Source organism: Artemia franciscana, chromosome 1, assembly GCF_032884065.1.
Source record: "Artemia franciscana chromosome 1, ASM3288406v1, whole genome shotgun sequence".
NCBI lineage: Eukaryota > Metazoa > Arthropoda > Branchiopoda > Anostraca > Artemiidae > Artemia > Artemia franciscana.
The window spans coordinates 22,639,481-22,666,517 of NC_088863.1; the positions used below are offsets into that span (position 1 = coordinate 22,639,481).

At 37.2% G+C, this 27,037-nt stretch overlaps 2 protein-coding genes across 2 annotated transcripts; both read right to left on the bottom strand.

Moving 5' to 3' along the window:
• Positions 1–1,359: 1,359 nt before the first annotated feature.
• On the bottom strand, positions 1,360–26,999 carry LOC136026997 (U11/U12 small nuclear ribonucleoprotein 35 kDa protein-like). Its single transcript, XM_065703882.1, has 4 exons — positions 26,925–26,999; positions 16,548–16,776; positions 13,970–14,183; positions 1,360–2,252 (listed from the first exon to the last, which is right to left on the bottom strand). The coding sequence occupies exons 2-4, from the start codon at positions 16,749–16,751 to the stop codon at positions 1,666–1,668; spliced, it is 1,005 nt and encodes a 334-aa protein (XP_065559954.1). The 5' UTR covers positions 16,752–16,776; positions 26,925–26,999; the 3' UTR covers positions 1,360–1,665.
• LOC136025566 (uncharacterized) lies at positions 22,786–25,956 on the bottom strand. The gene is made up of 2 exons (XM_065701606.1): positions 25,900–25,956; positions 22,786–23,829 (listed from the first exon to the last, which is right to left on the bottom strand). The coding sequence occupies exons 1-2, from the start codon at positions 25,954–25,956 to the stop codon at positions 22,786–22,788; spliced, it is 1,101 nt and encodes a 366-aa protein (XP_065557678.1).
• Positions 27,000–27,037: the final 38 nt, after the last annotated feature.

The following is a 27,037-nucleotide window of genomic DNA, read 5'->3' on the forward strand; positions in this document are numbered from 1 at the left end:
GAACTTTGAGTGACAGAATTAAAATAAGAGAAGAAAAATCAAATTTCGATTTTTACACTCGTGGGATTGTTAGCCATAGCAAAGTAGTTACTCACAGTCACACCGATGGCTACTCATACCACAATGGCCCCTAGCACAGTTAGTATTATAGTGACTTGTTCTACCATGACTATAATTGACCGGGCATATTATAAAGACCAGAATTCACTAACCGAATGGAAGTTACCATATAAGAGTAATTTGCTACTCTTCCCCTCAAACCCACTTTAAGGCTAAATTTTTATATCTACTTTCATGAGAATGACAACAATAGCAAATCATCCGAAGTACAAAATTCTGTCTAGTTTTAATTTTATTTTGGTCATTTTCCAGGAACATTGACCAATGTTCATTGGTCAATGACCAAATGTTCTTTGGTCATTGATGTTCCTGGTCATTTTCCAGGAAACTTGCAGTGTCCAGGAAACATTTTCCAGGAACATTGACCAATGTTCATTGGTCAATGACCAAATGTTCTTTGGTCAATGACCAAATGTTCTTTGGTCAATGACCAAATGTTCTTTGTTCAATGACCAAATGTTCTTTGGTCATTGATGTTCCTGGTCATTTTCCAGGAAACGTGCAGTGTCCATAAATCATATTTCTCTAAGAAATAGGAAACCCTGTCCAATTTTCATGACAGCTGCACGACTAAACAAACGTGAGGAATTCGAAAATGTCAACAGCGTGGGAGGAATCTTAAAGAGTGAGGCTCATGCCCCTCCCCCAAAATCTCGAGACTTTTGCAACTTTCTCTATAATCACCGGATTTTCTTTATAATTTACATATGCTTTTGCAGTGTTTTCGAACTTGCACTACCCTCTCTAAACAAATATCACATGCGTGTTTTGGTTCGAAGTATCAAAACACATTTTTATCTAGTTAGCCGTAACTGATAGCATTTGACCATTTACCTGTCGTTATTTTGATCTTTTATTTTGAACATTTATTTAGTACTAAATGTATTTTCGCTGTTTTTTGGCTCTTCTTCTTTGTTATTGGGCAATCATGCAAGGTTTAGCCCTCATTCTGGTTATATTCTTGGTAAGGGAACCGGTTTTATCCTTTCCTAATTTTGCTTCTACTGCTAATATTGTTAATTTTACATTTTAATTGTATCGCATATTTTTTTGGCAGTTGACAACAAATACCTCCTAATACATTTGAACGATTATAAATACATAACGATACTAAATAAGACTAAATTAATATTTTGTTTGCAAAATCCTGCTAAACTCATGATTATTTTGTGACACCCTGTGAAGGACGAAATAGGACGAAATTTTTTTTGACCAAGCAATCAGAAAAATAAACTACTATTTTTCTTAGTCGTAATTATTTTATTATGCTGAAAAAGGAAAAACAAAAAAAATACTTGAAGACAATAAGAATATAAAAAAATGTATAGGCTAGCATCTATTCCGTTTTGATCCTATAAGCATATATTAACAAAATCTTTTCATAAATTCTCATTGCCTTTAAGAGACCAAGTGAGGCCCATGCGGCTCACACTTTGATGACCTGAGAAATTGGCAAAGAAACTGATATTGTACATTCCCAAGAATAGCAATGACTTATCACAAGACCTCGTATATATAAGTAGCATACCCATTATCATGTCAGTATTATGGGCTATCTGACTTGTCCTTTTTATAGTCTTTGCCATCGGACGCTTTACTTCCAAGCGGACTATGACTGACTCTTTTTTTCTTTTTGTGGCGTTTTTCCTTCTTATGTTTCTTCTTTTTACTTCTGTGACGTATTTCAGATTCTTTATAATCACTTTTATTCACTTTTCTTTCGCGCTCACGACTTCTGCTTCGACTATGCTTTAAACTAGATTTATGCAGCTTAACTTTTTCATTGTCTGATCTTTCCAAACTGACGCTTCGACTTCTTCTCCGATTTGATCGACTTTGGCTTCTATCCTTCGACATTTGATGATGTTTTTCTTTCTTGTATTCCATAACGCGGCTCCTTGACAGTGACCTTGTACAACGTGTTTTTGATGAATACAGTGAGTCTCTTGACAAATATCGAGGAGGTTCGTATATTTTTTCAGGCTTTTCTCTATCTATATGACTTTCAGTAATCATAGGCCCTCTTGCTCTATCCCTATTTTTCAAAATCTCTACAATGGGTTTTTTAAACGGCCTATCACGGCCTCCAAATCTCAGCTGCCCGGACTCCTTCCTTCCACCGAAACCTCCTCCTGAAAAAGTAAAATAGAATAAAAACCGACTTCGAGCTTATGCAAGGGCAATCTTTCAAGAATTCTATACGTGAGTTCCAGATGTAAGGGATAAGAGTAAGAGGGTACACAAAACCCGGACACTAGAGAAGGATGACATCAAAGACACATTGGTTTCACGTCCTTCATATAATATATTATTTTTCTTTAGAAACAATTTCACTTTAGGATATAACAAAAGTTTCAAATAGATGGCATGGTAAAATAAAAACTCACATTATGCGTCTAACTAGGCTGGTGAAATACATGAAAGATGAAATGGCTAATATTTTGAATTGGGGAGAGGCTTAGATTTTTGCTTGAAAAGTTCCTGCCGGAAAACAAGGTCACAAAAGGACCCTTGTAATTGGCGTTTTTTAACACGAAATTTAAATAAAAAATACCATAAAAATGGTATGTAATATATACCAGAATCAAAGCCAGTCATAAAACTGAAGTGTAAGTAAATCGGGCCAACGGGACATGAGGGTGATGGTTTTCCGAGACATATTTTCTTTTCCATTTTGTGAAAAATCCATAAGATCTGAGTGAAAATTGTAGAGTAATTTTTTTAGTAGAGGGGACAGAGAAAATGGATTTTCAGTCATTCTTCACTTTCAAGTCCTATCTACCTTCCACACTAAAGGGTCCCTCAACACAACTTAACCTTCGCAACAATTTTAGAAATAACAAAACTGATTTTGTTTTATGACAAAATTCATGGTGGCCAGCAGCCAAAAACTTAAGGTCTGATACGCCACTAGTCACTATTTACCTGAGCTTCTTCCCTAGAGTTGTGTCTCTGGAATGTCCATTTAAAGTAACCAAAAGAAGAATTTTTAGAGACAATATTCCTTCATATACCATTCGAAATGAAGACAGGTTTTTAGAAATGAAGAAGGGTTTTAAGGGACAACATCCCTTGATATACCATTCGAAATGAAGGTGGTTTTTAGAAACGAAGAAGGGTTCTTAGGGACAACATCCCTTGATATACCTTTCGAAATGAAGGTGGTTTTTAGAAATGAAGAAGGGTTTTTAGGGACAACATCCCTTGATATACCGTTCGAAATGAAGGTGGGTGTTTTGAAATGAAGAAGGGTTTAGGGACAACATCTCTTGATATACCATTTGAAATGAAGCTGAGTTTTTAGAAATGAAGGAGGGCTTTTAGGGAAAACATCCCTTGATATACCATTCGAAATGAAGGTGCTGCGTCCTACAAAGCTGTTTCTTTAAGTACTCATCGGGGGATATGTCCTCTTTTAATTAATCTGACCGCACCGTGTTTCTACCTGTTTTTCGTATTGACTTCGCAAACGGCGGTACAAGCAGATATATTTCTCGGAGGGATGGTGGAGGACATACTTGTCAGCCATTAGTTCCGTATCGAATCTGTCACTCAAAGTTTTAAATTTAGCCAATCGATGCACGCTAAAGCCCTTTTTATGGATCCTCTAAATGGTACCAGTAGGGTTTTACAAGCCCCTGAAGAAAGCGGGTATCTATATTCGACAATAGGCCTTAAGCACAAGTCGTACAGAGGGGTAACCGATCTAGATGATAACAGGTTCTTACAACAAAGAATCACAACCATCTTCCTCACACAGGAGGACCAGACCCGATCAACATGCGCACCCCAAGACATTTATGAGAAGTGGACTAACAAAACATGAATTTCGTCAATACTCATAATAGCTTCAAATCATTGAAGGAAACATCGGGACATCAACGCAAGACCTTTGATCGGGTAATTAGTAGTTCCTTAGTCTTGGATGCATCGAAATTGACTATCCAGGTATCCAACCACTCATCTATTCCAGAAGATCTGACTGTAGGTACGGGGAAGCTTGTACATGGTCTTCCCGCTTATTGACCACGATATCGTCAGAAATTTTTTTGTAGGGGGTTCATACGACTGTGGTCAACATATACCACGAAAAATGAAGACCAGAGGATACTAACCGTTGTTACTGATATATTGAAGATATATTGAAAGATATTGTCTATTGGAAGATATCTATCTGGCAAAAGACTGGAAACTCACCGAGAACTACATGAAGAGTACGATTTTTTAGAAAACTCCCAAGAGCCTTAGGTAGATTACCACAAATTCCCCACCCTTGGATTTATTTTCTGACGATCCTTATGCCAGAATCAATCGAAAGCTTTTCATATAGCAAAAGATCGCAACCTAAGATACTGCCTATACTGCTCATACTGCATACAAGGTTACTCGTATCCCAGCATGTTAGAAGTTCTTATTGGAAATACCCTCATAGACCCTACCAATGCCAGAGAGAAGGCTTATCGGCCTATTTGAGCCAGTAAGGGCTCAGTTTTCCATTACGGCTCTGGTCTAGGAAAAGGAAAAGCGCGGGGTACTCTTGGGAAGGATCTAGGATGAAAGCAGAGCCGAAATACTCATGACGTAGGACAATCTAGTTCGGCATTACAGTACTCGAGGACAGAATCTATTATTATTGACAAGGTTGAGTCAGGTTTTATGTATGTGGCGAATTAATAAAACATTAGCTTATACACAAAGTGGATCTTAAAAGTCACAACATGAATTGTCTGCCAGGATACAAAGAATCGTTTTAAGAGAAATTAGCGTATTTTGAGACTGTCTTTAAGGAAAGAGTCATAATGTCTAAAAATAAATTTTAGGGGATACCATTTTAAAAGTCTTGAAGGGTATAACCACAGCTTTCAGTCGAGGATAATGAATCAAGAATCAAAGTGCTGTCCCCGTAGTACATTTGTCGGCAAGGCTTGTTGGAAAGATTGTTGCGACAATTCCTTTTGCCCAAGCAACGTTAGCCTGATTACACTTGGGTACCGAAAAATTTCATTATAATCAATCTAATTTTCATTAGAATAAAATCTAATAAAAAATATCTTAACATAAATCATTAGTTTCTATACCTTTAAAGGTTGCAAATCTGATTCTTTGAGGTTTTCATTCCACCGCTTTCTTTTTAATTAAAAACCAATGTGTTTTTTTTTATTGTTTTTTTTTTTTTAAAGACGGATAAGCATCACTTTTCACATAATACTTTAAGTACAAGATAAATCCTGTACAGCGTCGCCAATGCTTCGAAATAAAATGTACCAGAACAGCATGTTTAAAAAAAATTCAGCAACCAGGGGAAAAATTCTGATAAACTAAAACATGAACAGATATCTCAGTCTCCAAAAAATTTGCACAGTATTAAAAATTTCTAAATATACCGACTTGTACAAGGAGCTCTAGATTACACCAAAAACTGTAAAATTGTACCGCGTTGGCAACGCTGATTCCGTATTCGGCCGATTATTTATCGTATCGGGAGTTTCATATAATTCAAAGATACGGATTTGGATTTATCCTGGATTGCTGAGTTTTTCAGGATAAATAGAATCAATTTTTGCTAAATAAAAAGCTCCTAAGAGGTATACATGCCTTAAAAGGAATACAGATAAGTAAAATAATTTTTGTAATGGTTTTACTGCCCAATTACTCTTTATGCAAATATTCTGTCCCGAGGGAACAAGATATCCAGAGGACAAATTAACTATCCTGGCTTAGAGGAAGGGGTAAGATAAAAAAAAGAATTGACTTGATTTTAAATCACCTTTTCTGCAAGAAACTATTTCATTGCGAAAATAAAATCATCGAGAAATGAATTTATTGCTAAGTATTTTATGTAGTGAAAACTCAAAGTTAATTGTTTTGCAAAGAAAAGATATCCTGACTCTTCAAGTTCTCTCAGTAAAAAAGGCCTATTTCACCTTTAATGACGCGATTAAGTGTTTTGAATTTCCAGTTTTTGACAAAACTTGTCTCGTGCGAAGGTTTTAAGTGTAGCGGTTTAAACTGTCAAAGTCTATGTTCAAGGCTATATTTAAAGACTTTTCATATAATACAAGTTTAGTCGGAAACAGGAGATTCAAGAGACTCACTAGCATCATTAAAGGGGATAAGTGAAATTGATTCACTCTAAGAAAACTTCAAGAGTTGCAAAATATCTTGTTCTAAAAACACTAGTTCAAGATTTCCTCTGCATAAGAGGTTAAAAAAAAAAAAAAATCCAAAAGAAATGACGAACAAATTCATAACTTAATAATCATAAAAGTCTTCCTATATGCATGGTGTCTCAATTGATATGTCAAAAATACATTAGAATTTGAATCCCTTTAATATATAACTTAGAAATTTTAAAAGTTTGGAAATATCACTTAAATGTAGGCCAGCATGCATATGACTCATTTAAACGGTAAATAAATTTTGCATGACGCTTCAGCGTTAAGACACTGGAATGGCTGTCAGAAATGAGCCTCGTCATCCCTATCATCATCAAATTAACCTTGCCAGAAAACAAAATGTCAAATAAAGTGCACTTATTCACATCATGAATAAGATTGTCCAAAAAGATTTTCCTTTTGGCCAACCGTCTGGGGCTACACGGAAAGCAGGTCGTCCTTGTCTGGGTTGGGAGGATGTCATAAATAAAGATTTAAAGGAAATGGGAACTTCCTGGGAGGGTGTAAAGAAGGAGGAGCGTGCGTAGCTGTGTTGGCCTCAGGCGGCTTGGTGCTGCAGTGAGTTAGTAGTAGTAGTATTCACATCATTAACGAGCTGCAGCCTATGATCCAAATCCCAAGGCTTTAACTCTTGCACAAATCGGATTTTGTAAGGACAGTTTAAAGTCTTTTCGCAGAACCTGCACGATTACGAATGAAGGGATTAATGAATTATTGGGATTATTGAATGAAGGGATTAACGGAATGAAGGGGCTGGGGATCGTCCCCAGCGTTGAACCGATATCCTTAAATGCTTTCATACATTTCCAGATAAGAATAGCACTTGAAGCATCATTGACATGATGCAATCAATGATCAATAGAAAACTGTATTTCGTTTTTATCACCAAATCATCATTTACGTAAAAGTCTCGCACACAGAACGCGCGGATTGCTCTTGAGAACCACTTAAAATTAACTGAATTTCCAAAGGTCAGGCAAAGGATGAACGTGACCTTCCCTCTCCGATTTGTTAAGCATGAGCTCTTCAAATATCATCTTTCTTTTGACACACCTTGTGTAAGGAGTCTTCTGAATCCTTTAACCCCCTCCCCCAAGCTATGACCAATTCGTAGCGAAATAAGGGACAACTGATTTAAGGCTTTTTTTTTGCAAAAGTTTTCAATAGGTTATTTTTCCTACAATCCTACGGTTTTAATGTTTCGATGAAAGACCATACTTTTCTGCCATTCGGTAGCTGAAAGTCAGCTTTATCCATCTATGGAAGCGATTTTGAAATTTGCTTGGTATATTTTAGATTTAAAAAAAGCGAAAAGTGTTTGAAAGGTTTCAAAAAAAAGGAAAGACTACCTATATTCTAAGCAAGTATAGATCGTTCTATAAGATCATGCGATACCTTATGTCGGTTGACCGTCTCAAAGACAAAGAGCCCAGAGGGGATTCCCAAAGTAAATTTGGGTAAAAATTGATTGGGGATCTTAAATGTGTCAACAGTTCAGAAAGTTACCCAGAGGCTAGTTTAAGATAAAGAGAACATATAATCTCTTACTAATTGCTAAGCAAAGCGCTGTCCTCCATTCAATGTGCACTCAACATAAAAAATATGCATCCTGTGTCGACAACGTTTTCAGTCAAGGTAAATAGCAAAAAGAATTCCTCAAATGGAATTCCTTTAAACTTATTTTTAGTGATTTCTAAGCAGGTATACAAGAACGTTTTTAGGGACTGCCCTTTGCTGAGCTATAAAAAGAAAATTCTGTCTCCTTTAATCGAAACAAACAAAATTTGCACTTTCTGATGATATAAGTTTCATTAAAATGAGCATTTCTATCTCTGGCACAAAACAAGGAAAGTTAAATGTTTTTTTTTTTTTTAAGATTTCAAGGAAAGCGGGTGTTGGCTTTTAGTTTTATGTCGCATACTTGCATCTCTTATTCAAGCTCTACAAGTCATGTCAAGATAACAATCAATCCTAAATAGTTTGTTCACACAAACTAAAAAAGTTGAGTGAAGAATAGGTCTGAGAATAATAAATTAACATAAAAACCTATTCTTTTCGGCGCAAGATACATCTGTTAGCTTGACGCAAAATCGCATGTTTAACAGGGAAAACAAACCTTCAGATATTTTTGAAGTCTAGAAGCTGGGCACAAGAAACAGCAACAAATCACATTGAATTACAAACGAAAATATGACTCAAAACAAATGAATAATACGATAATTACGCTATTGCGCAATTTGAATATTTCAGAAAATTATAACTGAATAAGGGATTATTTTAGCGCCTGTCAAGGGTAAGAATGAAGGAGGAATTGAATTCAAGACACAATTTTTTATTCAATTAAAATTCTGATTTGCCATCCTATGAGTTGAAACTACAGAATAAAACGATGGTCGTGTCAACACGTATTTTAGACATTTCAGAGAGCATGGGCATTGGAAAATTCCTGGTTGTTACTGAGCTATACAACAATGCAATTAAAGCAAAAATATAACAACCGGGGAAAAGCTAGGAAAGAGGTTTTTTGGTATCTATCACATCATGCAAAATTACATAAGATTTTGAATGAACACCAACAGCTAAACTAAAAGGCATGGAAAAAAGTCAGAGGTAATGATGCACAAAAATGAAGCAGAAACGAGATCTGCGGCTTGAAGACATGTGACAACCAGCATCACAACGAATACATCGAATTGTAAATGAAATTCGTGGTTAGAAGAAAAGCAATAGTGAGAATTACAACGAGTCCCAGAAGAAAACAAATCCTATAAAATGGATAATTCTTTGATGCACTAACAGGAAGGAGGAATTGAATTCATGCCAAGAAAAGATAGTGGAACTTGAAAGACTGGGGGGCGGGTAGTGCACCACTCTTCGCCCAATTTGTAAATATTCCTACATTTTCTTATGTTTCCAGTTTCGTCAAAATCTGGGTTTCAAAAAGCCATGGGTACATTGGAATTGCACTGTCTCTTGACCATTACTTTCACACAGCCAAAGCTACATACAATTCAAAAACAAGGAGAACAATAGGGAATTTTTTAAGACAATGGGAAACAAATTAGAACGAATATTTCGGCCCTATGTCCAAGAGCCGTCCTCAGCAATACAAATAAGAAAAAACAACTTCCGAGAGGATAAAATCAATAAAACTAAAATGAAAAGTTTTTCAAAACAGTCCCAGCATCCTTACCTCAGCGAAGTTCAACCAGGACTGAAAAATAAATTGTTATGAAACGAGGCAATTCAATGAAATGAAAGAAAATGATTTAAAAACAGGTTTTTAATGCCAGCCTAGCTTTTTCGCTGCTGATCTTATAGGTCTATTTGTGACAGGTTCTGTGTTAATATCTATTGGTTTTTTAAAATATTTTGTAAGGTCATTTTTAATTAAATTTGAGTATAAAGCATTCAGTGAATATTCTGCTAAATCCCTATTTAAGGAAATATTATTATTAATCTTAAGTCTGATTCCAATTGCTTCTCGAACTACTTGCTTCATGCCGAGATCATTGCTCATAATGGCGGATTCTTCAAAAAGTATTTTGTGACTAGGATTTTGGAAAACATGGCTACTTAAATCAGAATCAAAAGAAACAGAAGTAATATTAGAATTCAGAGCTTTGGTGATATCTTTATGTTGTTGTAGGCGTTTCTCAAAATTCTGGTGGGTTCTCCCTGCATAGAATTTGCCACAGTCGCATGGTATTTGATAGAAACCTCTTTGGCGAGTAACTGGAGTCTTATCTTTACCAGAATTTAGGAGATTTACGATTTTCTAATTATTGGTATATACAACACACAGATTATTTTGTGTGCATACTTTTTTAAGGTTTCTAGTGATTTTTGGGATATATAATATGAAAAAAACTTCGTTTTCTTAAAGAATTAAAGAGGCTGCGTCCCAAAGTCGAACCTTAAAACGTACAGGAATTAGAAGAGGCAGTTGGGGGGCTGCCGCCCCCCAAACCCCCAGCTTTTAAAGACTCTTTTGGACAGGTTTTTTTTGCGGGGGGACTTCATTGTTACTAATTACTAGTTTCGGCGCAATGGTTCTCCTGTCCTCTTGTGTTTAACATTTTTCGAAGTTATTCCATTATTCATTCATTTCAATTTTTTGTTAATTAAAAGAGGGCCTTTCCGAAGCCAAGAGCGGGGGGTTAGCAAAAAAACAAAAAACCTGTACAAAAGAGTCTTTAAAAGCTGGGGGTTTGGGGGGCGGCAGCCCCCCAACTGCCTCTTCTAATTCCTGTACGTTTTATGGTTCGACTTTGGGACGCAGCCTCTTTAACTCTTTAAGAAAACGAAGTTTTTTTCATATTATTTCTGTACGTTTTTCTACAATCCATGGTGGATGTAATTTAATAATTCCTGTACTCCTCGTACAGGAGTACTCCTCGTACAGGAATTAGGAGAGGAACCCCCCCCCCTCCCCCCGCTTTTAAATCATTGTATAAAATAGAAAAAAAATAGATAGAATGACCGAAATGTTTCTTTTGCTCATAAGAAGCTAATATTCTGTTATCTCTCAAATGATAAGCTGTCCAGGTGTTATAAAAATTTTTTTGATGTTGTGAAAAAAAAACCGCCCGTAAGGGACTTGAACCCCTGACCCGAGGATTAAAAGTCTCACGCTCTACCAACTGAGCTAATAACTTGCATGTGTGTAAATATAACTTCTCAATAGCTTTTAAAAATTTCAAATTAACATGGGCTCTTATGGAGAGAAATCCGTTAATTAAATAGCTAATGGGTGGTTTCTGGAAAACAGGGAAGGAGTTATCGGATCAAGCTGAAATTTCGCGGATAAGCTCCTGGGCCGTAGGGGACCTTAACTTGTGAATTTCAGCCCGATCGGACAACGTTAAAAGGGGTGGGGGGGGGGTTGGAGGGTCGAAACTTTCGGGGGGTTAAGATTTTCCTACGAAACTTTCATGGGCACTTACTCGGAGAATTCCGCATCGAATGAGTCTTCGTACACCCAGATCCGATGTCGGATGTGACCTGTAGGCGTCTAGGAAAAAAAAGTAAATGAATTTCAGCCCGATTGGACAACGTTAAAGGGGGGCTTGGGTTGACAGGTCGAAACTTTCGGCCAGATTTTCCCCATGAAGAAAAAGTTGGAGGGGGATGAAATTTTGCAGGTTTCTTAGTTGGAGCTCGGGCTACGAAATGCATCCCTCCCCATCCGTCTGCGACCACTGGAACCGAAGATCGCTTAACATTGTCGTGTGTCGCCTCTTTATAGAGGCACGAGTGTGCCTCCTTGATGGGAGGTAAATTATGTTTTGGGGCTTATCGGGATTTTCACATGGTAAATTATCGTTGATTTTATGGGATGTCTTTTCACTCTACGGTTAATTGTATTATTAATAAATAAAAGAGGATACCCATTTCCAAAAACTATGTCCCTGATATAAAGTCTTGTTCAGCTGTGATGTAGGAATCAGAACAAATATTCAGTGCAAGACCTACGAGAGATATTACGACACCTCTTTTAACTTGTGGGGGGTGGTTTGAGTTCATTTAGTTACGAGTTCATCTAAGTTACGAATTGAGTTCATCTAAGTTACGAATAATTAGAACATCTAGGAATGAGATTTTATTTGCAATTTCAATTTCTAAGGTAAACTGTAAATTCCTATCATATGCGTTAAGGTGATCTAAAAAAACCCCTAAGTTCATTTTCCCCATAGTTCTGAAGTGAAATTACGTCATCTATGTAACGTCCCCAAAAGATATGATTAAAAAAATATGAATTTAATGCCCAATTTTCAAAATGCTCTACATAAATATTCGCCAGTAACCCGGAAATAGGCGCACCCATGGGTAAGCCAATCTATTTGTTGGTAGAAAGAATAACGGAATTGGAAATACAGAGTTTAACCAAGGTCATCAAAACGTCGCAATCTAATCCTGTTGCTGAAACTTCTATTAAGTCATAATTTTCATTTATTTTATTTTCTAATAATTTCTCGGATTCTGCTACATTAATATTTGTATACATAGACACAACGTCAAAGCTACTGATAATTGTATTTTCTGAAATATTTACGTTTTCGAGTTTTTCAACTAAATCGACCGAATTACATATATAAGATTTTTGAGAAAAAAACAAAGGTTTGAAGGCTGTACATAACCATTTTCCAATGTTGGAGGCGGGGGCTTTCGTACAAGCTACAATTGGCCTTAAAGGAATGCCTTGCTTATGTAATTTTGGTAGACCATAAAATTTTGGACAAAAGCTGCCTCGGGGGAAAAATTTATTATATAATTGTGGAGTAATTTTACCATTTTGTTTTAGATCTTTTAATTCTTTTATAATTTTGTTAGAAAACTGATCAGTATGGTCGTGGGTTATAGTTTTACATGTAGTTTTGTCATTTAGATGTGCATAAATTTTTGTGTCGTAATCTTTCGTATCCATGACAACCAAAGAATTGCTTTCATCTGCTTTAGTTATAATAATGGACGGATCTTTGCGGAGAATGGATAGAATTCTTAGATCACACAAACTATCTGGTTTTATATTGGCGAGAGGATTAGCCTTTTTTTTATTATTGTAAAGTGAATCAATAAGACAAGCCCTAACTTCGTCTGGGTTGGAAATTGATGAATAAAATTTGTGCAAAGACGACTCTAGAGAGGAAATCAAATCCACCACAGGAACTTGTTTTGGAAGAAAAGAGAATTTTGGACCTTTTTCGAGAGTTTGAATTTCCAATGGTTCAAGCGTTCTAAAGGACAAGTTAACCAAAGCCGGTTCAGGAGTAAATCTTGGAACATAAATAGGGTTATTTATCGATGATTCCTTTCGTAAGTTTTCCAATTTTTTAATAAGTCGTTCCCTTGATAAGCGGAAATCATGACTCTTTCCAATCCAGCAACTTGGTTAAAATCAGCAGAAGACAAATTTTCGAATAAAAACTTTTCTAGAGATTTCCTTTCAGAGGAAATAATGTATCTTTTTTGTTTTTTGTCTTTAATAATGTGTATTGATGTTTTTAATTGTTATGTATGAGCAAATCGCTCTTCTTTTCGGGTATTTAAGTGTAATCTGAATCTTAAAGACTTGGGAATAAGATTTTCAAATTTGCAAGATTCCAAGAACTTTTGCTGGTTAATAATATTAGCATGTTTTTTGCCTAAACTAATGAAGTAAAATATATCATTGGTCAACTGCTCCCCATAAGCGAGACGTAAATAAAGACGAAGACCACACTGCCTTTCCATCACAAACAGCAAAAACAAGAAGAACAATAGGGAATTTTTTAAGACGGTGGGAAACAAATTAGAAAAAAATTATTTATTTCCCACTGTCTTAAAAAATTCCCTATTGTTCTTCTTGTTTTTGGTGTTTGTGATGGAAAGGCAGTGTGGTCTTCGTCGTTATTTACTACATACAATTCTTTTGCAACAGTCTGATTTTGGCTTTATAACTTCAAAGGTTTGGATCACAATAAAAACACTTATTTCAAGATCCTTAGCAATTATAAAATTCTAACATCTGGTGATATCTATGATGATGCTTGTCATTTGAACAATCAAAGTATTTAGGATTTTTTTTTAATATCAGTGCATAGCCGAAAGACCCTGTTTTATACTTTATTTTACGTCAATTTGCTGTATGAAAATCCCTATTTCAGAAATTTTACATTTTTCTCTACACAAACCTAGTCTTCTTGGTATCCAGCCAGGCATCGTTCTCGCCACTTCATACTCAACGACTATTTCTTTTCCATCAATGATTTTCCTATTCGCCCTTCGATATGCCTCATCTGCAGACGATGAGCGTTCAAATTCAACAAACGCATAACCACGAGGAAAACCTGTTACAATGTCTCTTACAAATCTGAAACTTCGAATTCTACCATACTTTTGAAAAACCTGAAAAGAAAGTCTCTACAATCTTTACATTGGCACGCATAAACGTACTCTATCGACATTTGAGCTAAGAATGTAAGCGATTCGTCTACATGTATTTTTCCACTGCTCAGCAATGGGCAAATCAGCAGTTACTTAATCGGTAGACTTACTTCATACAATGTAACTCAGTAGCGGTTTTAGGCCTTAAAATCTGGGGGAGGGGGGCAAGGTATAACACATGAGTGTAAAAAATGTAAAATAAAAAAAAATATTTTCAGATGTTAGAAAAACTGGAGGGGGGAGCTGCCCCCCTCTCTAGGCCTAGAACCGCCTCCAAAAGTAACTGACACAATTTTATTACCAATATAATATTATTTACCTATAAGTGGTACTTTTCCACATTATATAATTGATTAAATCTTGGACTAAAAATGTTCCAGTAAACTAAAATTGTTTTGAAAGGCATGTGCAATTGACAGGTTACTTGGATTGGTCAGTTCAGCAATTGAAGCTAACATTTTCAAGCTAATATAATTCAATTTTTTGCTCAATAATTTTTTTCAAGCAATTTTAATTCGACTACAAAAAATCTCAATTCAGTTACATATATATTTCAATACAAAGTGGCAAAAATATGCTAAAAAATACTTACCAACTCTATTATGCCCTCTAATTGATCTGTTTGAGCAGCTGCAGCCAACTATTACTTTTCGAAAAGACTGGAAAGTGACGATCCTAAAGGGGGCTTTGTAGTCAAGCAGAAGAACTTTTACAAATTATCTAAACACGTAACTTCAAGCTCATTGACCAAACTTTGCGTCGTCCTAGTGGCACGGTGTGTTAAAAGGTCTTATTTTCTAGATCAGCACCCCCCTGAAGATGAAAACCAGAAAAAGACCCAGCAAATATTCAAGTAGGACCAGGAGCCATGGAAGAGGGGTCTAGAGACATGGTCACAAATGGGAAAGAGAATGGCTGAAGAACATCAGCCAAAGTACACCTGATAATTCAGAATGATCATCGGAAGTCATTGCTTGCAGCTATTGTATTCTTGTCTGTAATTAACTTCCTCATAGTTCGTGGATGACCTGTCATTTATCCTGAAATATTTAGTACAAAACGGAGTTGTGACGCCACAGTTCGGTTCAAATTTTTTCAGTGTTTTCACAAAAGAGTGCGCGGAGCTAAATCTTGAGATTAATGTGAACAAGTCGAAGATAGTGCGCTTTAACCCGCTAAAAAGTGATGTTATGGAGCCAAATGTTCCATTCCCTCTAGCAAACAGTATCAAGATCCTTGGAGTTACTTATTCCCATGACTTCAGCTTAGCCACACATATTGAAAACGTGGTTAAAAGTGCAAACGCTAGTCTACAGACTTTAAACGGTAAGCGTAGGTTCAGTGCAAACACAGAGAGTATTAAGTATGCATACATAGCGTATGTCCACCCCATTCTGGAACGTGCGTGTCCTGTTTGGGTGCCCTCAGCACTGAGAACAGTGTAATCTTTGTTAGGAGCTTGAATCCGTTCAGAAGCGAGCGGTATCGATCATCTTGGGCCTCCGTGACATCCCCTACGAAAAAGCTCTGGAAGTGCTAGGACTGCCGTCACTCCAAAACCGGTACGAAACTCTGATAATGAGTTTCGGAAAGTACTTGCTTTCTAAATCTCAGCACTGTGACATTCTACCTGATCAACCTCTACCATCAAGAACGAGAAAGCAAGATAAGTTAGTTCCCGTTAAAGCAAGAACAAACCGATATGGTAATTCTTTCGTCCCGGTTTTCGTCAAAATGTATAATAAGAGTTAATATTTATAGTTTTATTTATATTTACAAGAGTAGCTTGATTTTGTATATGCTGTAAAGAAACACAAATCAGCGACAGCTGTCAAGTTTCTGCTATTAAACCTGTCTACTACTACTACTACTACAAGTCATACCAAGCTCCCTTGGTGTCGGGCAGGACAAAATATGGTTCGTTCATGCCAGATGTAAAGTAACTATATGTTATCAAGTTGGTCTAACAATAGCCTCCAGGTCAAATGCCGTGCACCAAAACAGTAACTTTAGCTGTTCACTAGCCTGGCCATTAATCTTGTTATATTTCTAGGTGTTTTTAAATAGAGAAGAAAACTTATTGCTCAGTTTTTTTTTCATAATTTTTTTTCAATTGCCCCCTCCCGCAACTCAAAAAAACAAACAAACAAATTAAATTTTAACACATGCTTTGATGGACCAGCCACCAGGGGATACATGCTGTATCCCCTGCACTTTTATTCCATTCTGTCACTAATACCCATATAACATCCTAGAGTTGAACATTTGTGTAGGAAACATGGCAAACTTAATTCTAATAGTTGTATTATGAATCAAAATGTATACCTCGTGCACTTCTTCTTCTGAAACAGTTTGTGATAGTCTTCCTATAAACAGCGTTTTCTCTGGAACTGACTTAAGACTTGATGGCGGAGTATATTTGGAATTCATCGCTCTTAGAATAGCATGATCGTGGGGAACAACATCAGTCCCGTCTATGGACCCAGCTTTTAGTGCATTGTAAGAACTCGGGCATGGAGCCCACTCCATGACTACGAATAATTTACCTCACTTCCTGCAAGATTAACACTTCATAGATACTGGTTTCTCAGTCCAATGAAGGTAAAAAAAGGAAGGATAAGACATCGAGCATTAAAAATTAAAAAGATAATCCAGTCTTCTAAAGGTTTCTAAATTCATTTTTGGGTACATACCTTTTAAACCTTACACCACAATTTTCCTTCTGAAATAGTCTGCAACATTTTTACTGTTAAATTATTTTATATAACTTATTTTATATATTATTTTAAATATATTTATTTATATATATTATTAATATAGATATATATTATTTTATATTTTATATATTATTTTCGGAAATCCTTTCTCAAACAAAATTACCGAATTTATTACCTGTACAATGGAGTCTTATTTGTTTTGTGATAACAAATATATTATCAAATGATAGCCTTAAATCATAAAATCCTGTAATATAGACCTGTAGATGCTGGGTTACTGCTGAGGTGAGCATGAGAATCCAATTCAGTTTTCCTTGGTTAATGATAGAAACATTTTGATGAAAATTATGGGAGCCATAAATCTGACTAATTAAAATTACGATTAAAATACTGATATATTATTTTATATATGTACCATATTGTATGTATGTATGTATTTATTTATAACCCATCAGACAAAATAATGAAATGATGGAGTACATTGAAGAAAAAGGAAAAAAAAAAGAAGAAAGAAACAACATATCGTAACTACATTCTAAAATACAAACAAAAATAATTCCACGTCACAAAACAACATTTTGCCATTCATGGCCAGTTTGCTTATTGCACATGTGTACATTCAGCTCAGCTAACTTAGCACACGGGTTAGACAAGCTATATTTTTTCATCAAATAGAAGTCGCAGGTCCACGGAGGAACTCGCAACAGAAACTTAACAAATTTGAAGAAAACGCGCTTCATCCTAAGATGGTCAGATTCACTAAATATAGGGTAAAACGGTACTAAATACAGAATATGTGGCAAGACAACACTAGTGTAAATACTCGCAAGATGGGCTCTATTCAAATGAAATTGAGAACTAACAATTGTACCATATGCACGACGGATTTTCGTTTCCATACTTTCTAGCATCAATAGCCTAGCCTTCTTCAGATTTTTTCCAATAGGAAGGCCAAGATAATTCAACTTCACACAAGGCTTTACTTCTGTACCATTCAGATCCATAGATATATCATCTGATCTAGTCGCATCTAATTCATTAAAAATCAAAACATCACAATTTTCAGCATTTAGGGAAAGTCCAATATCACTGTAGTTTTTACATATCTCCAAAAAACATTTTTCTAGCCGACTGGTAGTCCTACTAATATTAAAAATGTCGTCTACATAACATAATATTGCGAAATCAGTACCTTTGTATATACAGCATGAAGAAAGTTGGCACTGAGCTGGAAGCGTTGCATTATTATAAACCGTGGGATATTAGGAAGCTACAGGAAAATCCTTTCTAAAACAAAACCAAAAACCAGTTTGCAGGTCCCAAAATGTGTGCAGCCTGATCAGCAACCTTCTAATCTAAAGAGAGTTTTGTACATACAAAAATCCTGAACTTATTAGAGGCTTGGAGGCTTTTGTTCTTATCTAATTTTAATGTCTTATAACTAAGACTTATTGCACTGTGTTTGGATGTACATTTGTGTTTGAATGTACATTTGTGCAGCCTAATCAGCAACCCTCTACTCTAAAGAAAGTTCTGTACATAAAAAAAAACCATGAACTTATTAAAGAGGTTTGGAGGCTTTTGTTCTTATCTAATTTTAATGTCTTATAACTAAGACTTATTGCACTGTGTTTGAATGTACATTTGTGCAGCCTAATCAGCAACCCTCTACTCTAAAGAGAGTTCTGTACATAAAAAAATCATGAACTTTTTAAAGAGGCTTGGAGGCTTTTGTTCTTATCTAATTTTAATGTCTTATAACTAAGACTTATTGCACTGTGTTTGAATGTACATTTGTGTTTGAATGTACATTTGTGCAGCCTAATCAGCAACCCTCTACTCTAAAGAAAGTTCTGTACATAAAAAAAAATCATGTACTTATTAAAGAGGCTTGGAGGCTTTTGTTCTTATCTAACTTTAATGTCTTATAACTAAGACTTATTGCACTTTTTGAATGTACATTTGACTTAACTATTATGTTTATTTATCTTAAAAATTAAAAAATTGTAAAGACGCTATTTTTAATGAGCCCGCTAGACTTAAGACCATTTGTCCGAGAGGACAAGGGTTCGAGTCCTAATGTCACTATTTATTTGGTTATAACGGGGGTCAGTGGCGTGAATCTGCAAGCCCAGCCAGCATCGACCCAACTCTAAATGAGTACCTGGAGAAATCTGAGGAGCGTAAACAGGGAGGGTGCGCTAAAGCACAAGATGGCTGCCCCCATTGCCCTCCCTGGCTGAAGGGCCATGATACAGAGATCAGCACAGCCGGCAGGGATTGTAAAATTCTAATGCCATATTCTTTACCTTTTACAACAATGACAATGTTTTATAAAATATTAGTGGAGGCTGCAGCACAGGGGCCCCAAACTGAAAGGAGCTAAACATAGTTTTTGGAATCAAATTACATTTTTCTTTAAAGAAATGGGTTACATCTTTGAAAGATGTGACCCAATCTCATTCCCTTATTTAGTCCCACAGGCACTAAATAAGGACTTTATTATAATTCCCACAGGCAAAATTTATCGGATTTTCAAAAAAGGGGGAAACACCCTGTAGCGTTTTACCAATTATATGATTTATTTAAACCCAGGCATCTAGAACAAAAGTCATTATATAGCAACAGCAAGCAGTTAATATCAAATAAGCAAAAGCAAAGCAAGCAGGCATATCATTATTTAAGATGCATAATATTACATCCTCCTTCTTCCCTGGAAGAAGATTCTTATCACTTACTGGCAGTGGAGACCCAACTGTTAGTACTATTACTAACGTCTCCAAGAGAAGGCGCTAGGCTCGCTTCTCTTCACTTTGTACGGACACAAAACAAAACTAGAGAACTCCTCATATAGCACTGACTTAACAACACACTCGAGAGAAGGCGCTTGGCTCACTTCTCACCGGGTATTATATACACTATGTACAGACTTCAACTTATCTTCTTTTGAGATTTTTGTTGGTAAGTTCACAAGTTCAGTTTGATTGGTGGCTTACTCGGCCTCCCATACCTAGATTTAGTTACTGGTATAACCACTGGTACTCCCTCCTTGGGTGGGCTTGGGCTACTGGTAGTACGGAGCAGGGCTGTTCTGTCAAGTGAGGGAATGTCTGATGATGCGGTAAACGGTGTTTCGTCTGCACGAGTTAGGTCCGACGCTGGGGAGATCACAGTAGGAGTAACTGCATCGCTTCCAGTGCATTTTACTGGACTACGTCTGTTCTGTACTGGTGTTGATGGCTGTGCATTTGATATGTTTCCGATTCCTCTGTAGAATTGTTCCAGCTTCAGTTTCGATATGGTACGATCCAGGGCGTGCTGCTGGTGCTATGATGCTGGCGGTGCTCCAGTGGCCATCAGTTTGTTTCTGGTAGGTCACTGTGTCCCCCGAGTGGAGTGTAGGCCTAGACTTGGCTTGTTTGTCAAAGTATCGTTTCTGTCTTGACTGGGCCTCTTCCAGCTTCAGCAGGTACTTTTTAGTTGGAACCACCTGCTTCCGCAGGTGCTTTTCTGTGCAAGGTAAGGTGGAGCGTAATTGGCGGCTCATTAGCAGTTGTGTAGGGGCGGCGTAGTTGTCTACGAGTGTATTTCTGTATTCCAGTAGACCCAGATACAGGTTATCTCCGCCTTCACTTGCCTTGGTGAAGATGTCCTTGCAAGTGTGGACAGCCTTTTCTACCAGTCCATTGGACGGCGGGTAGATAGGGCTGGAGGTCTTGTGCCTTATGCCCCATTCTTTGATGAACCGTTCAAACTCTGCAGATGAGTATTGTGTTCTGTTGTCTGAGATGATGGTGTGGGGGATCCCATGTCGAGCAAAATGTGCTTTAGTTTACTGATGACTTCTTTGGATGTCACGTCTTTCAACAGGTCGACTTCAAAGAAGCGGCTGTGGTAATCGACTGTTATAAGATATTTCGCTTCATTCCAATCAAATATGTCTGAGGCTGCCTGCTGCCATGGTACTAATGGGATCTGGGAGTTCATGAGAGGCTCTTTCTGGTTGTTACGGCTATGTTTCTGGCAAGTGGGGCCGTTTGTGATTAAGGTTTCGATATCACCATTCATCTTTGGCCAGTAGACGAGGATCCTGGCGCGTTGCTTTGTCTTTTCCATACCAAGGTGGGAGACGTGAAGTTGCTTGAGGATTTGGGGGTCGCATCTTCCTTGGGATAACGATCCTTTCGCCTTTAAATATGATGCCATTCATGTATGACAGCTCGTGTTGAAGGTTCCAGTATGCAAGGAGATCCGTGGCACATTGCTTTCTGGTGTTGGGCCAACCACCTTGTATGGCTTCCCTGAGATGAATCAGGTGCTCATCTTCCTTGGTATGAAGTCGTATTTCCTCGAGCCTTGCATCGCTAACAGGAAGTATGCGTGCAATCTGGTGGACATACACCTCGATTTCTCTATGGAGCTTCTCGTCAATGTCAGGTAGGTGCAGCCTTGATAAAGTGTCTGCGACTGCGATTTCTGTCCCTGGTCTGTAACTGAACTTTAGGTCATAGGGTTGAATCTGAAGCATCATTCGTTGAGCTCTGGCAGGTGCTTTTTGAAGTGGATTTCGTAGGATGGTTTCAAGTGGGCGGTGGTCTGTGGTTACTTTTACATGCCTGCCATATATGAAATGATGGAAGTACTTGCAACCGAAGATTATTGCGTATAATTCCTTTTCAAGCTGTGAGTATTTCTGTTCAGCTTTGCTAAGGGAGCGTGATGCATATGCGACAACGTTGCCGTTTGACGAGATGTATGCTCCTAGACCGTGTGACGATGCATCCACAGTGAGGTTGATGGACTTGCATGAGTGGTCAAGTATGCTAAGTTTGAGACTGTTGAGTGTTTGATGTTTTGCAGGGCTTCGTCATGCTCCTTGGCCCACTTGAACTCGGTGGCTTTACTGAGGTCACGCAGGGTTTTATTCTGTGTTGATAAGTTTGGGATGTATTTTGCAAGATAGTTCAACATACCCAACAGAGTTGTAAGTTCTTCTGAGTTTGATGGTGTAGACATGTTGTTGATAGCTTTGAGTTTGTCAGGATCTGGCTGCATTCCTTGTTCACTAATCACATGTCCGAAATATGTCACACTTGTCACACAAAAGCTGCATTTCGCTTTGCTGAACTTGATACCTTTTGCTCTGGCTCTCTCAAGTACAGCTACTAATCGCTTATTGTGTTCCTCAAGGGTTGAACCAAAAACCAGAAGATCATCAATGATGACAGCAAACCCGTCTAATCCCTCGAGAGCCTCTTTCATTCTTCTTTGGAATTCATCCTGGGCAGAGATGATGCCAAACGGCATCCGTTTAAAACGGTATCTGCCAAAGATGGTATTGAATGTTGTTAAGTCTGCAGATTCATCATCCAAGACTAGCGACCAATACCCCGACCTTGCATCCATTTTGCTCAAGTATTTTACCCCATGGAGTTTGGCGTCTTCCAGGGAGGGAATAGGGTAGAATGGTCTTCTGATTGACTTGTTCAAATCTACAGGGTCAATGCAAATTCTTAAACTGCCATCCTTTTTTCCTACGGCGACCATTGAATTCACCCAGTGAATTCACTGAATCAAAAAGTGAATTCAAAAAGTGAATTCATCAAAAGTGAATTCAGTTTTTCAATTATTCCTTGTTCTTCCATCCGTTTAAGTTCTGCTTCTAACTTTCCTCGAAGTGATGAGGTAATTCTTCTTGCTGGGTATGCTGTAGGGACTGGATCGTCCTTCAGATACAGATGGCACCCTCTGTCCAATTTTCCTATTCCTTGGAAGACATCATTGTAGCTACTGATTATGTCATCCGTTTTTGTCTTGTCGATTGCATGCATGTCCTCGCATGTGCTTTACTCAACTTTACTGACATTCAGTACGAGTTTTACAATATTCAGGTCAATGCTTGACCAGAATCTGAGAATTAGCACTGAATCCGTTTCAACAATAAAGAATGGTAGGGTTTCAGCCTTGCTTGATTTGTGCTTGCAGCTCAGCTCACATACACCTCTAACAGGAATTTTGGATCCGCAGTAGCTTGTGAGTTTCTGAGAACTTTGTTTCAGTGATGGTGGATGTGGTAAGGCGTCAAAATACTTGGCAGGTAGAATATTAGCTTGTGCCCCTGTATCGACCTTGAATTTGACAGGTAAGGAGTGGTTCACCTCCAGTGTAATAAGGGCTTCATCTCTGCTCTTATTGGTGTTGTTCTCTATGGCATATAAGAAGACATCCTCATCTTCGTCACTATTGTCGGCTGGGCTCTCCTCGTATTCAATCACCACATTCACTGATTTGTTGCTTTTGCACACACGTGCAAAATGATTTGGCTTTTTGCACTTTGCACAGATTTTTTCCTTTGCAGGACAAGTGTGGCTAGGTGAGTATACTCCTCCACAGAAATAGCATTCCTTTGTTTTTCTAGATGACACAGATGCATCTTCGTATTTTCTGACTGAATATTTGTACTTCTGGACAGCATAAATTTCTTTCTTGATTTGTTGTGGTTCTTGTACTTCAAATGTTCTTAGCTGTGCCTGGGTTGTTTGGTAAGAACGGCATTTGTCAACAGCTAGTGCCAAAGTTAGGGTATCACCTTCCAGAAGAAGTCTTTCTCTAATTTTCGGGTCTCTGATGCCACTAACTATTTTGTCCTGAACCATTTCATCAGCGCTATCATAGTTGCAAGCCTTCACCAGGATTTTCAGTTCTGTGATGTATTTCTCTACACTTTCTCCTTCACACTGGTCACGTTTCTGGAATATATATCGAGCAAATACACTGTTGGTGACTGGTGCAGCATAATCGCGGAATTTCTGCAGGTAAGTTTCTACATTGTTTGTTTCTGCAGCAGTGAGTGGGAAGGTGTTGAATATCTGGCGCCCTTTTTCTCCTGCCTAGATGAGAAGGTAAGCACATTTACTTTCTGCCGTCTTTCCAGACAGGGGTCCCAGAAACATCAGTTTGGCATGCTCTTCAAAGCGTTTCCATTCATCGCCAAGGGAAGCTGAATCCCAATCAATACTTGGTGGCTTTGCTTCCATCTTCTGACACCATGTAGCGTTTTACCAATTATATGATTTATTTAAACCCAGGCATCTAGAACAAAAGTCATTATATAGCAACAGCAAGCAGTTAACATCAAATAAGCAAAAGCAAAGCAAGCAGGCATATCATTATTTCAACTGTGTCATTAGACAAGTATGCAGGATCATATTCCATGAATTTTTGAAGAATACCCTTTTTTGGGTCTTGTGTCTTATTTATCATTAAAAACAGTAAAATTGTCACCTCCCTTACTTTTTGTTAATTGGTACCCCTGGAAATCCTAGCTAGGGGCCTAGCTACCATACCTACCTAGCTGGGCAACAGACAACCGTCAAAGCCTCATCCATGCTAATTACATCACTCTAGCATCTCAATGCTTGAAACAGTGTTGAACTAAGTGAAAACACACTCTGTCCAAACAGGTTGTCAAGAGGACACATAAGCAATGCCTTTGAAACAGTTTAAGGTATTAAGTCGAAACTTCAGCATGTTGAGGGGAATGTTGAAAAAAAAAACACAACAAAAACAAAGGAGCTATGTGCATATTAACATTAAAGTGATTAATGCTATGTACGAGATTAATACTGCTGCAGTTGAGGTAGGAAATGAGGTTAGCAACTGATTTTGTATGAAATCAGGAGTTAAGCAGGGTTATGTTCTATCTTCTTCATATGGATCATTTTGACTGACTTTGTCTTAAGGAGCACAGGAAAGGCAATGGGAGGAAAAAGCTCTCCTGGACTTCGATTATGCTGATAACTTAAGCATCCAAAATGAATGAACTTTTAGAGGTTTTGTGATTTCAGGGTGCTAGAATAGGTTTAAAAATGAATGTTAAAAAGACTAAGTCACTATGGCTAGGAATAAGTGTAAGGTATGGTTGCATGCAAAATGTGTTAAACTATAATTATTCTGTATATTGTGGAGTAAGAACTGTTTCTTAAGGCAGAAAATAGAGTATGGGCTATACATTTGCACATTAAGGAGGAGGGGGTTGCATGTAAAGTATATCAAGGCTGCATGCAAAATGTGTTAACAATGATTATTCTGCATATTAAGAAGTGAGAATTGTTTTCTTAACATGTCTCCTTCTGTGTTGGACTGCTCATAGATCTATAACCAGGTAGCTTATTTAGGGAAATAGCCTACTGAATTTTTTGTCACATAAATGCCTTTCCTTCCTTGATCTATCTTACTCCCCTGTATGTCCTTTTAAGCCTAGATTACAGTCAAATGACCTGATCTGAGAGATTTGAGTCTCCTCTTGACAGCAATGTCAGTTGAGACTTCTTTCAGCAGCAGCAGCAGCAGCAGGATTTTGGACCTTTCTTGACTGCAGATGTCACTTAGGTCCTCATTCAATGGGTTCTAAATACATCATCCTGGAAGGTTGAAAGTTGCCTCCCAAAGCTAAAATTGGTCATCAGTAATTACACATTTCATTAGTATTGTCTCCACATTGATAAAAATCAGCCAAAAAGTTTAAATAACACACTAGACTATATCTTCTTGTCTGCTCCTATCTTTTGTAAAAATTGAATTACTGGTCAAAAAATTTGTATACTAAGTTTTTCATCAGCCACTCCACCCAAAAGAAGGTTTATATTACATTTCATGAAATTTTGTGTAAGGAACTTTCCAAGACTTTGTCTTTGATGTTGATAATTATCACAATCTAGAAGAACATGTGCAATTGTCTCTTCATTGTTGCAATATTCCTCCTCTCCAAAAAATCTTGCACAATAAGATTGAACCCCTGCATGTTGAGATCTTAGATAAAACATAATAAATCCCTCTTTTCTTGTTAGTTTGTCATATATTTTTAATCCATGGCTCCTTGTGGTTTTGCAGGTGACAAAATAGCTGCCTGAAAAATTTCAATTTTCCTCAAAAGAAAATTTATCTAGATTCTTTATCACTTTGTCAATCATCTTATCTTCCATAGGAGAATCAAATTCAGTAAAGGGGCTTGTCATTTTTGTGGCCTGCTTTGCAGCTCAATATGCTCTTTCATTACCATCAATCCCAACATGAGCTGGTGCCCATTGTAGAATTACTTTGTGTTTTTTACAGAGAGATGTAAACATAGAATAATGAGCTATTGCTTCCATAATGGACATCCTATTTCTATTCACATTACTGATGGCATCAATGGAGGCTTTAGAATCTGAACATATAACTTCAAATCTTAGGATAGATTTGAAGATTGGTTCCTTGAATTTATTTATAATTTGCAGATTAGGGATTACAAGTAAAGCCCCAACTGGTATGTCATTATTAATTTCTGATCTATCTGTAGGCCTATATGTATTTACAAAGTCACTATGTAAGTTGGCCATGTGTAATCTAAAGCTGATTGCAAGATTGAACCATGATACCTCACCAATGTTATTTACACACCCAAGAAAATAATGCTATGTTTTCTGGGAATTTTAGCATATCAGTTATTTTTAAACAGTAATCAAACTGAGAGCAGAGTTCAATGGATTTCTCAAAAATATTTTTCTAATTGCATTTTTCTTCTGCTGTCTGTGATAAAGATACCTGGTTTTACTCTTTGATAGCAGGAATGGTTTTGATGTTGTGTTCCTTGCTCCAAAGGAAATCCTCAGAGCTGAATTCTGAATTGTATCTAGTCTTTTAAGGGTTGATTGTGGAGCTGATTGATAAATTGCTTCAGCATATTCAAACTTTGATCGAGTACATTTTTGATAAAACTCAATCTGGAATTTTGCTCTACTACCCCAAGAGGTCCTTGTTAATGATTCCATGACATTTAGTCTTCTGATGCATGCTGCTTTAGTGTATCCTATGTGAGGGTTCCAACTTAGATTTCTATCAATAATACAGCCTAAAAACTTAATTTGATTAACATAGTCAATTTTCCTGCCCCCTAAAGTCAATGTTGGAGCAATAATAGCAGTTTTTCAAGTTATAAGCATACCCTTGGTGAGACTTTTTTCAATATGTCATGCTTATTAAATTTGAATCTTTAAATATTAGCGCCATCTCAAATAAAAAACGTATTTTTCCAAATTCCAACATTGCATATCGCAA